This window comes from Hirundo rustica, chromosome 3, assembly GCF_015227805.2.
Source record: "Hirundo rustica isolate bHirRus1 chromosome 3, bHirRus1.pri.v3, whole genome shotgun sequence".
NCBI classification, from domain to species: Eukaryota; Metazoa; Chordata; class Aves; order Passeriformes; family Hirundinidae; genus Hirundo; species Hirundo rustica.
In genome coordinates, this window is record NC_053452.1 from 114016784 (window position 1) to 114027952 (window position 11169).

The following is an 11169-nucleotide window of genomic DNA, read 5'->3' on the forward strand; positions in this document are numbered from 1 at the left end:
TATTTTTTCCATATATCCTTAAATTTTTCAGAGTGAAATGGTTTCGCCATTCAAAATACCCCTCTGCATTTGGGGAAATCAGTTTTGGAGAGCCCCTTTCTGTCGGCCAAGCCAAGGTTTTCCCATCATCAGAAGAGCACAGAGATGTCAGGACTGGGCCAGGTTTCCTTTGGAATACTCTGCCTGATAAACCCTCATTTGTTTCCAAGAATTTTGCCTCTTTCCCTTAAAATTTCTGGCAAAAAAAAAATGTAGAGGGCAAAATATAAGCTGTTTCTTAAAAAAAAAAATACTGCTGTTATTGTTGCAGGGGTAAAGAAATGCACATGGATGGCTGAGAAATAATTAATCCTGGTTTAATAAAGTCTTAGATTAAACACCACCATCCACTGCCTTAAGTTTTACTGCTCTACAAAAATTTGTGAACATTTATTTTATATACTACCCCATGGCTGTTCTGTGCAGCATAAGCCGTGCTTGGTAATACAGTGCAATTTTTAAGTGAGGAATTGAATTATTAATAGGGGTGACTGAGTGTCCAGGTTGGTGTTATTTTTATTATTACCATTGATTTATTTGCAATTTAAATTTCTACTGCTTGGGGGCTTGGAGGGGGGAATAAACCCTTGTATGTTCAAGCTTGATCTTGCTCAGAGATTAGAAACCCTGATTCTGCTGGTTTCATCCCAAATCCCAGACTGACGGGTGACAATTAAATTAGGAGGGAGAGCAGAAGGTGGATTCAAACCCGGAGGGGGGAACAAAGCCCCGGGCGAACCTTCCCCGCCGGCGGGGCTGAGGTGAGAAATGCGGCCGCTTGCGAAACGGGGGATGGAGGAAAATGCAGACACGTCCAACAGCCCCATCCCGGTGTCCAACAGCCCCTTCCCGATGTCCTAGAGCCCCTTCCCGATGTCCTACAGCCTCTTCCCGGTATCCTACAGCCCCTTCCCAGTGTCCTATAGTCCCTTCTCGATGTCCTACAGCTCCTTCCCAGTGTCCCACAGCCCCTTCCCGGTGTCTTATAGTCCCATCTCGATGTCCTACAGCTCCTTCCCGATATCCTACAGCCCCTTCCCGGTGTCCTATAGTCCCATCCCGTTGTCCTACAGCCCTTTCCCGGTGTCCCATAGCCCATTCCCGCTGTCCCACAGCCCCATCCCGATGTCCAACAGCCCCTTCACGGTGTCCCACAGCCTTTTCCGCCACCCTACACTCACATCCCTCTGTCGTCTGGCCCCATCCCTCCGGGGTCAGGGACAGGACGGTGCTGGGCCCCCCTCATGGCCTGCCACCCCACAGCGACCGGCCACCTTGTCCTTTGGTGCGTGGGGAAGGTCAGGGGCTGCTTGTAGGGCAGAGGGTTGTAACAAATGCCGATGAATCACTAGAAATGTCAGCCCCGGGATGCGACAGGGCAGATCTCTTAGCATCCCTGTGGGAAAGCTTAAGATCTGGTTCCCAATCTCTCCCCCACCAGCAGCAGAAAGGACATTTTCCAACCCAGTGTCTGCTCCAGGCTTTGATCTTCCCAGATGCTGTTGCTGTGTTCCAGCAGTGCCTGTTTGAGGAGTCCTGACTTCGATTTAGCAAAAAAAAAAAAAAAAAAAAAAAAAAAAAAAAAAAAACCAAATAAACCAAACAACCCCCCCCCCCCAAAAAAAAAAAAAAATCCCCAAAAGCGCCCACCAGGAATGCCCACAGCCCCGATTTATCCCCGACCACAGCAACCTCCGCGATGCCACAGCCAAAGTAAAATCCCCGCTGTGAGCTAAATAAAAGGGAACGGGGATGGCAATCTGGGATCTGAGCGCCCTTCCCCAGCCTGGAAAGATCCAGGAGGCAGCGGGGGGCTGTGGGATGGATGCGCTCGGAGCCCCGTGCCGCCCTCCATCCCCGCTCCCTCTGCCTGCGGAAGGGTCAAGAGCCAGGCTGCCCATGCAGGGTAACTTTGGGAGAGATTTCAAGAGACTTTTTGGTGCTGGCGGGGAAGTCTTTTGAGAGGGGATTCTGCAGCTAGTTCTTTTCATGCCTCATTAAGTCGGGAATTCACAGTAACTCCATCCCAGGCAATGCCTGGGGCAAGTTCACTGCCTCGACCGCAGGGTCTGATCCTGCGCTTCAGGGTAATGAAATCAGTCACCAAACTTACTCTGAAAAGACCAAATTTGGCATTTTGAGCTCACACCGGGGCAAGTTTTTCAAATGGGCCCGTGTGTTTCACCGATCCTTCCCAATGCTTTATACCACCGTTTAACCCAAGCCAAAATCCCCAAATTTAGGGAAAAACAAGAATATTTGGTTTTGGGGTTTTTTTTAGTATTATTTTCTTAAAATACATTTTCACAAATCTTCTTTTCCCCGTGCGTTGTTTTATTATTACAGGGATATATTTATATAAAACGGGGGAAAAAAATTCACGCCAAATTGCACAGACTGTGAATTCGTGTGTGGATATTCAGCTCTACCTGCCTGTACTCGATCTTTATTTTTTAAAAAAATATAATAATTTAAATTTTAATGAACCCGGGGGTGCTAAGTATTTAACACTACCCGGGGGTAGTGGTTATTTCTCTGGTAAAAAAGAAAATGAGAGTGCTGCAAATACCACTCGATTTAAAAGGATTGCGTTTCCACCTTGAGATTCCTGGCTGTGCAGAGAATAAAATTATTTTTAGCCCTAAGAAAAGGCAAAGAAGGAGTCAACTCCACCGTGCCAAGGATTTCTCAGGTGCTGACCGGGCTCGGATATGGGATTAAAGTGGGTCTGTGATGGGAACAATCCACAACGGTGTCCGTCCCCGCCCCCCCCCCCCCCCGCTGCATCTTTCAGTGCCTTCAGTTTTTCAGAGTTTTCTACCCTTAAAATCATTAAAATAAAACCTTTTCTCGGCTCAGAACCCCTCAGCCAGCCTCTGCATCCTTCACTCAACTCCCTCCATGCCCAAGGCATCGCTCGGCTTCAAGGAGGGACCCGGCAGCGGGCGCATCCCGGCTCAGGGAGAAGCGGGAACGGGACAGGTCTGGACCTTAAACTACTTCCCGGAGGAGCTGCCTTCCAAAAATTCATTTAAAACTCACCAGCTCTCAGCCAGTTTATTTTATTTTTTAACCAAAACCCAAGCACTTTTGTTTTAAAATGCGAGTGCTTTTCCATATCCAATGCAGAAGCATAATTAGCCCCATGCTAATGAATCCCGCGTATTCGGCCGCACTACCGAGAATCCGGCACCCGAGTCAGGACCTGGCCGTGAAGAGGAGTCCCGGCTCCTTATTCCTTCATTAAAAAATATTTTCTGGACTGACTCAACGCATCCCTTCTTCCCAATGCTGTTTAAAAACCTATTTTTTGCCATCGAAATTCGGGGCTGCAGCACAAACCACCAGGCTCAAAACCCCCAAGTCCCCGCGCTCAACTCCTGCCACTTTAAAAGCTGATGCAATTCTGCATTTGCATTATTTTGGGTTTCGGTTATTTTCATTATTAAGAGCCCTTCTGAAACCACCGCAAAAAGGTGATTTTTTTTTTTTTTTTTTTCCTTTCCCAAGGAAGAGATGGCACCGTGGTAGAACACAAATATTCAGATGTGCTTGCTGATATTCAATTAACATTTGATCATTTAATTCATCCTGATTTTTTCCTCTATGATCTGCCTTCTCATGGCTTCCCAAAAAACACTGTCTGATTGACTAAAATTTTATCCTTAATCTGTTCCTCGTTTTGAGGAACTTTATAGCACTTAAAGAAAAGCACAAGATGTTGGCGAGGCCAAGCCTTCACCGACGTCCAACTTTCCTTCTTTTAACATCTTAAAATAATGCTAAATACAATGCAAATCCTGCTGGACGCGATGGAAAAAACACCCTCCAAAATTCGCGTCAGAGAACGCGATTGTAAAAATAGATCTGCAGACAAATTTGAGGTTTTTTCTTTGTTAACCCCGACCCCAAAGCCGACAGAAATACCTTCACGGAGAGGAGGCGGGAAGGAAAAAAAGGGTTTATGAAATCACAACGCAAAGACGTGTCTGCATTTCTCTCCCCTTTTATCAATCCTCCACCCCATGAAATATAAAAGCATTATTTTAAGCCATTTGGACCAATTCTTCATTGTAGGAAACAGAGGAATTTAAAGAAATGAAAGCCTGCGAGATTGGACTCAGCGCAAGAGATCAGGGTGAGGTTTTTTTGGGTAAGGAGACTCTGAAACACCAGAGTTGTGTTGTTCAGATGTGCCTGAGTTTCCCAAAAAGCACCATTATAAATGTGGATGCATTTATTTTAATCTTTCTCCATCATCTCTCCCGCCTCAGCTCTAAATTTCTCTTCGCTCTCCATTTTTGTAGCCCAACTGACCTTTCCAAAAAGACCTGAACGTAAAGCAGCCCGGAGGGAAGCTTTGAAATTCATGGACCCAACTTTGATTTCTTAATGCTCCCAGTTTTACACCTAGAGCCGGCTCGGGAAGGGGCTGCCTGCGTGTCCGTGGAACATTGTGGTCCTGCACCCCACAATCGTCCCCATCAGAACCCCCAAATCCCCTCTGAGCTATTTGAGGAGCCGGCAGGCCCTCGCTCCGGAGCTCAGCTCATCATTCCCTGCCGCTCCGGGCCTGCCCTGAATTTCATTTACTTTTTGGAAGCTGCGGCCTTTGAGGATGTTTCGGAACGGTGATTTTGCAGCATAAAGGAAGAATAAAAACCCCAACGTTTCCCAGAGAGGCCGCTCAGACAGCGCCAACCACGACACTCCAAATTCCTCCCTCCTGCCCCTTTGCGCCTACGCACAGAGGGGCGCGCACCCCAAAATCCGGGGGGTAACCGGGTGAAAGCTTCCCTCCCGTGTCCCTGCCCCGTGCTCACCGATGTTGGCGTGGCGGGCGGCCGCGGGCGTCCCTCGGCTCTGCAGGTTGTGCAGCATGGGGCTGTCGAAGGGCGAGGAAGTCCAGGTCGTGGCCATGTCGGGGCTCATGTAGGCCGGGTAGGGGCTGGAGTAGGAGCTGCCGAAGCCCCTGCTGTACTGCTCCCTCCCGTTAGCGGAAAGGTTCAAGGAGCTGCTGTAAGCCGCCGCCGCTTCCCGGGAAGAGGTGACCGGGATGGGGGTGCTGGTGGAGAAGGAGAACCGAGGTGACACGGGAGGGTGAGAAGATCCGGGGTTGTAAGCGGCGCTTTCGGCTCCGGGCTGAGTCCAGATGGAGTGGCTGGAGACGGGGCTGCCTTGCTGGGAAGAGCCGGTGCTCTGCAGGTAGGGCAGGCTGGGGAGCATGGAGGTGACCCTCGTGGTGGGCACATAGACCGGGGACGCTGCGGCCGCGCTGTGCATGAAGCCACCTGCCCCCTCGTACGCCGGAGGGCCGGGGTTGGCTGCCATGGCTAAGCTCTGGTACATCTCGTGCGGGGCCTCCCCAAAGCCCAGCCGGCTCCCCGGCCGCGATCCAGAGCGATGGGGAGCTCGCGGAAAACCCTCGGCTCCACTCTTCCCCGGAGCGGTCTCGCGTGGGCGCAGCCTTCCAGCCAAAACCAAAACACCACCAGCGATGCGATTTTCCTCCGACCCCCCCCCCCCCCCAACACACACACCTTTCCCCGCCGCCCACCTTCCCCACCTTCAGCAGGTCCCGCCGCCTCTTCCAGACCCCAAGCAAGAAGTCCGGGTCCCTCCGGAGGGGAAATTTAGCTCCCGCCTGGATTTAGCTGCTCCCACCGGTCTCCATCCATCACCTCCCGCCCCCCCCCCCCCCGCCCTCCACCATGAGGCTGGGCTGTTTAAAACCCTCGGTCAGTCTCCTCCTCCCTCCCCCCCGCCCGCCCCTTCCAGCACCCCCGGGGGAGCAGGGGGAGATGCTGCCGGGATGCGGGATGCGGCGGCGGCCGGGCCGGGACCCCCCCGGGCGGGGAGATAAGGAGGTTAGAGAAGGGGGGGGAGGTGAAAGCAGGGCGGGGGGACACAGCCGGGAAAGGTGAGAGACAGCGATGCTCTCTCCTCTGGCCCGGGGCAAAAACCTTTGTCCCGCAGGTACGATCGGTGCTTTAAGTTGTTAATGGCCCCCGGGGCCGGCGTTTGATGTGGGCGGCGGGAGGCGGCCGAGGAGGGCCGGGGTGGGTGGGGAGGGGGAGTTAAATTAGGGAAAAGTAGGGGGGAAGGAGGGAAAGGAGGGAGGATGGCTGGACTCTCTCACCCCGCGCCTGCCCCACGCGTGTCCGCAGCCCCTAAAGCCCGGCCACGCGTGATCGAGGGGGGTTAAAGCAGAGGGGAGGGACATTGCCCACTGCAGCCCCATTAGTGCCTAAAGTGGGGAGCAGACCCCAAGCAGAGCCCACAAAACTACCGCTCCCGGGTGGTTTTTATGCCTCTCCCCCATTTTTCCCGGCTGGGGAGCAGGGAGAAGCTGGAAGCTGGAGTGACTCCACTGGGGACTGAGAATGCCGTAGGTCTGGATGGGGAGGAATGTCCCAGAGTCACGGGACAGGGTGGGGGAAAGGGGTGCTTGGCTTCGTGTTGGGTTGGTTTCGAATTTGGAGTCATTTGGGGGAATTTGGGGTGGGTTTGGGCCTTGGAATGCCATCGGGGCCTTGCGAATAGCTCGTGATGGCAAGACCCCAAAACCCACTTGTGGAAAGGGGTCGGGTGGAACCCCTTTCCCATGGAGGGTCCGGGAAGGGGGTGAGATGAGTTGAGGCGCTGTTTTCTCTGCAAGTCGTGGAGGCAGCCTCTTGGACGGGGCTTGGAACAACCTGGTCTGGTGGGAGGCGTCCCTGCCCACGGCAGGGGGGTGGGAACTGGATGGGCCTTTAGGTCCTTTCCAACCCAAGCCATTCTGGAATTGTAGGATTCCATGAAAACCACCTCACGCCGGGAGAAGGTCTGGATGGGGCGCGGGGGGCGGGAATTATGGCCGGAGAGATAACTCTGGGGACTGCTTTAGGTTTAACCAACAGATTCCCCCGGCTGAACCCCTCTGCCGGGCTGAATTTAGCAGCAGAAGAGATAACCAGCAGATAAGGACTGATACCCTGGGAGGACAGCGGGAGACGGGTAGGCGGCCGAGGAGAGGGAAGAGAAGCCGGAGGCAGCGTTGGGAAGGGGTAAGGATGGAAGCGAGCCGGGAAAAAGGGGCTTTAAGGGAGATCCGTGTCCCCCCCGACCCCCAGGCAGTGGTTGGTGTGCAACAGGCCTTGGACGGGGCGTTTCCAGAGGATTCCCTGAGGAGGAGCAGGATTCACGGGAGGGGAACTAGGAGCGAGCTCCCCTCTCGCCCTACGAATAGTAGCGGCGATAATAAAAAATCAGCCGGAGGGAAAATAAAAATAAAAATCAAAATCGAGTCACTTTTCAAGCCCGAGGAGACAATAGGAGGAAGCTTTCGGGGAGGCCTCTAGGAAGGGGCTCGCTGGGGTCCCGGCGTGACAGCGAGGAAGAGGAGCGAGGGGACGGAGAAGCGCTACCCACCTTCAGTGCTGGGGGGCACAGGGGTGGAGGGGGCGAGGCCGTGGGGCAGGAACCGCCCCCCCCTCGCTGTGGGGAAGGCAGAGGGCTCAGAGATGCCCGGCTCCTGCTTCCATGGGGGGGATTAGGGGCAGCGCTGCCCCTCTCCTGGCTCCCCAGTATGGCCAGGCTGCCCAGTCCCACTCGCTGACTGGTTTTCCCACGTCACGTGGAAGTGGGCGGCGATGGAGGGAAGGGGTGGGGGGTGAAGGGGGTGGCCGGTATCTGTTGCACCATCAGCCGGGCGCCAGGTTTCATGGCTGTGGAGAAGACGGGGAAAAAAAAAATAATTAAAAAAAAAAAAAAAAAAAAAAAAAAAATAAAATAAAATAATCAAACCAACCCCACGGGCATGGCTCCACCAGGTGGGCAGCCTGGCGTTCCTGCACGCTCCAGGGATGCCCGTGCCCGGCTCCCAGAAAAAATCAGGGGGATTTTCTGAGGGGTACACACACCCCCTAGTCATCCCATCCCATTGGAGTCAAGCCCTTTCGTTGGTGATATTGCACAGGGGAGATTTATTCCGTGCTTCTGCCCCAAATCGTGATCCCAAACCGTGGAGTGAGGAGGTGGCAGCTGGTCTCCTCTCTATCCCACCCGGTTTTGGGGGTGCTTCCCCCAAACGGGACGCCCATCTCCTGTCCCTCCATGCTCTGATGGGTTTAAAGGTCAACGATGAAGTGCAGCGGGGGTGCTGCACCCCTCTTCAATTTGGGATTCAGCCCCTCACCCACAGCTCCCCCTCTCCCAAGGGCTCGTTTCACCCTGGAGTCTCTCCAGACATCGGGGGGGGTCCCACTGCCCCGTTTCCCGGGAATAACTCTCACGCCATTAATATTTCCCACACTCTGGAGTCTTCCCGTGGAAGTTCGGGGTTCCGACTCTCAGTCTGTGGAAGGGGGGAGGACGGGGAAATGTCTGCGGATTTTAGTGCTTGGAAATAAAAATATTGAATTAAGATTTGAAATCTCCGCATGAAAGGGACGGGGCGGGGGGGGGGGGGGGGGGGGGAGGGAAGAGGGGATGGGGAAAGCGATTTATTGAAGGGGGATGGAAAGTGAGGAGAGCGCTTGGGGTTGTGAATGAGTCCTCGGGAATTTGGGATACCCTCATCCTCTGCCCACACGTTATTCTGTGTCAGGGGACACAGGGACTCCCCAAACCCCAAAAGGTGGGAAAACGCACTTGGAGATAACCCCAAATACCGGGATTAAAATAATTCTAGCCCCGTATAGAAATAAAAATTATAGGCACAGAAATACATAACAAATAAACATCAGCAACAATGTCACTGTGCGTATTTGTACTTTCAGCACACGGGGGAAAATATGTGATTAACAAAAGGTGTGTAATTTTATACAGATCGATACAAAAATTAAGTAAAGACGGGACTTACTGTGTGTTATAATCCACAGGAATGTGTGTTTCGTGCAGAGATGTACTGTCATACCAGAATAATTTATTGTTTATAATTTATAACGCGTTGTGCTATTGTTTTTGTATATATGTAAATTATGAAATATAAAAAATAGATATATAGCCTATAAATGATAATGTTTAATAATTCTGTATAATATCTAAACATGTAAATGCGTATATTTAAAAATATGTACGAATTCATGTATACATAAAAATATGTTTATGAACACGGGGATAGCAGCACACAGGGGGAAAAAAAAGGAGAATTAAATATATCGATGTCTCTTTTTATATCCCTTCTCCGAAGCAGCTGCCTATCCAGATGTGCCGGGTTCGGAACGCTCATCTTTCCTTCCTTTGCAAAATCCCTGACGGTTTTCTCTCCCAAAGCAGCGATTTCCTAAAGATTCGTTGAATTCCTGCAGAAAAGCAGATCTTCCCTTAAAAAAAAAAAACCTATTTAAACTGATTGAACCCGCCCAAGCATCAATACCAGGAGCAGAGAAGATTTCAAGGACCTGTTTTGGCTTTGCTACTTCCAGGAAAAAAGGTACAAAGGCGATTCCCGTGAATTGTTTCGGGTGAGTGTGGCGGGGTCCAGCGTCTTTCTGCGGGGAATTATCGGTCGGTGGAGCCGGGAATCGCGGGGAAGTTCATCCCGAAAATCGGAGAGGTGAGGAACTACACCGAGCCCAGCCCGGCGTGACCCAGCAGCCGGCACGGAGAGGGTGGATTTAGGACAAAATTTCTCCCGGAAAAAGCAGACGGGATACAGCAAATCGGTGTGACAAAAAAAAAAAAAAAAAAAAAAAAAAAAAAAAAAAAAAAAAAAACCAACCTCCGCAAACCAACCCCAAAACTCTGTTAACTCTGTTCTGCGCGCGGTGGAGCTTTTTTATTTCCTTGCGATTAACGAAATCTGTGTGAAAATAACCCGGGGGAACTAACTTTGGCCTCGCCTCTCCTTTCCATCCTCCAGTTCTGCCCCAGGCAGGAGAAAAAAAAATCGCTAGGATACGATGTCTAATTTTTAGGGGGGTTTTGTTTTGCTTTATTTTTCCCCCCGTATCGAGCTTAGTTCCGCGGTGGTTTTAGGGTTAAAGCTCTGGGTGTTGATGCATGGGAAAAAGAAAACTATCCTCCCCCCTCAACCCCCCCAGAAATCACTCAAAAACATTTTAGGAACTGGGGAGGATGGGGGGGGGGGGGGGGGGAGCAGAGGGGAAGAGGGGAGAAAGTTAATTTAAATTTTTATCTGGGCTAAAAATTGAAATTTTAAAACATCATGAAGAAAAATGTTTAAAAATAGGGGGGAAACATCAGCGGGGCAAAAGTGACTTTAGCAGGGCAAAAGGGATAAGTGCGGCTGCTGCGTATTGGGCATTTGGGAGTATTTGGGGGTTTTATTAGTATTATGTTGTTGTTATTATTATTATTATTATTATTATTATTATTATTATTATTATTAATTCCTTGCTTTGGCTGCAGTCGGGCAGGGTCTGGAGAGGGCTGGGGGGAATCTGAGAGTTGCAGACTGCGGGAGGGGATCGACCACCCCGGGGCAGCGGAGAGGGGAGAAATACACAAAAAAACAAAAAACAAAAAAAACCAAAAAAAACCAAAAAAAAACACCCAAAAACCTGATGTCTTCGGCTGGGTGGTGTCTGCGGGCGGTATGGATCAGCTATAGGCACCTATCTATAGGTACCTCTCTATAGGTGTCTATTTATGGGTATCTATTTATGGGTATCTATTTATGGGTACCTTTCGGCTGTCCCTGCCTTGTGTTAGAACAGCCGGTGCAGCTGGGGAGGGGAACGGGGGTCCCGGTGCACCCCCGATTTTTGGGGGCTGCGCGGCAGTACCGGGGGATGGCCGGGAGTGGGGGACGAGGCTCCTTGCAGGCCAGGAGACGTCTCGGGACGGCATCGCCTCCTCCCGCCCCCTTCCCACCCGTCTGGGGGTCTGGGGATGGACAGGGGGTGCTGCCCCCGGCCCTGCCCCTCCATCCCTCCCCTGGTGCAGCAAAAACCGAGAAATCCCGAGCGCCAACCCCTCCTGGAGCTATGCGGGGGGAGGGATGAACCCCCCGCCCTCTTGGGGGACAGATCCTGGACCCTCCTCTCTGGAGAGCCTCGGAGTCCCCGCTCTGGGAGCCCCGTGCCCACAGACACGTCTCAGGACACGCCAGTGCAAGGAAAACCCACGGGACACTGTGGAGAACAGAGCTGGGAGGGACAGTGGGACACCCCCCGCACCACAGCC

General features: G+C 51.9%; 1 protein-coding gene and 1 long non-coding RNA gene across 4 annotated transcripts in view; one reads left to right on the plus strand and one right to left on the minus strand.

Moving 5' to 3' along the window:
• The window catches only part of GATA4 (GATA binding protein 4), a 28807-nt gene extending 23063 nt beyond the window's left edge, over window positions 1-5744 (minus strand). Inside the window, exons 1-2 of one of the 2 annotated variants that reach the window (XM_040058479.2) lie at window positions 5606-5696; window positions 4863-5506 (exon numbers count right to left, since the gene is read on the minus strand). In XM_040058479.2, the coding sequence (XP_039914413.1) occupies window positions 4863-5388 (526 nt within the window). In that variant the 5' untranslated portion in view covers window positions 5389-5506; window positions 5606-5696. Of the gene's footprint in view, window positions 1-4862 lie in introns of both variants that reach the window. The other variant, XM_040058482.2, reaches the window with a different exon arrangement.
• Window positions 5745-5806: 62 nt separating this feature from the next.
• On the plus strand, window positions 5807-9690 carry LOC120750171 (uncharacterized). 2 transcript variants are annotated; one of them, XR_005699922.2, is made up of 3 exons: window positions 5807-5906; window positions 6926-7085; window positions 9215-9690. It is a non-coding gene; the product is annotated as an uncharacterized LOC120750171 (long non-coding RNA). The 2 variants fall into 2 exon arrangements; XR_005699923.2 differs by lacking the exon at window positions 5807-5906 and adding an exon at window positions 5933-6015.
• The last annotated feature ends 1479 nt before the right edge of the window (window positions 9691-11169 follow it).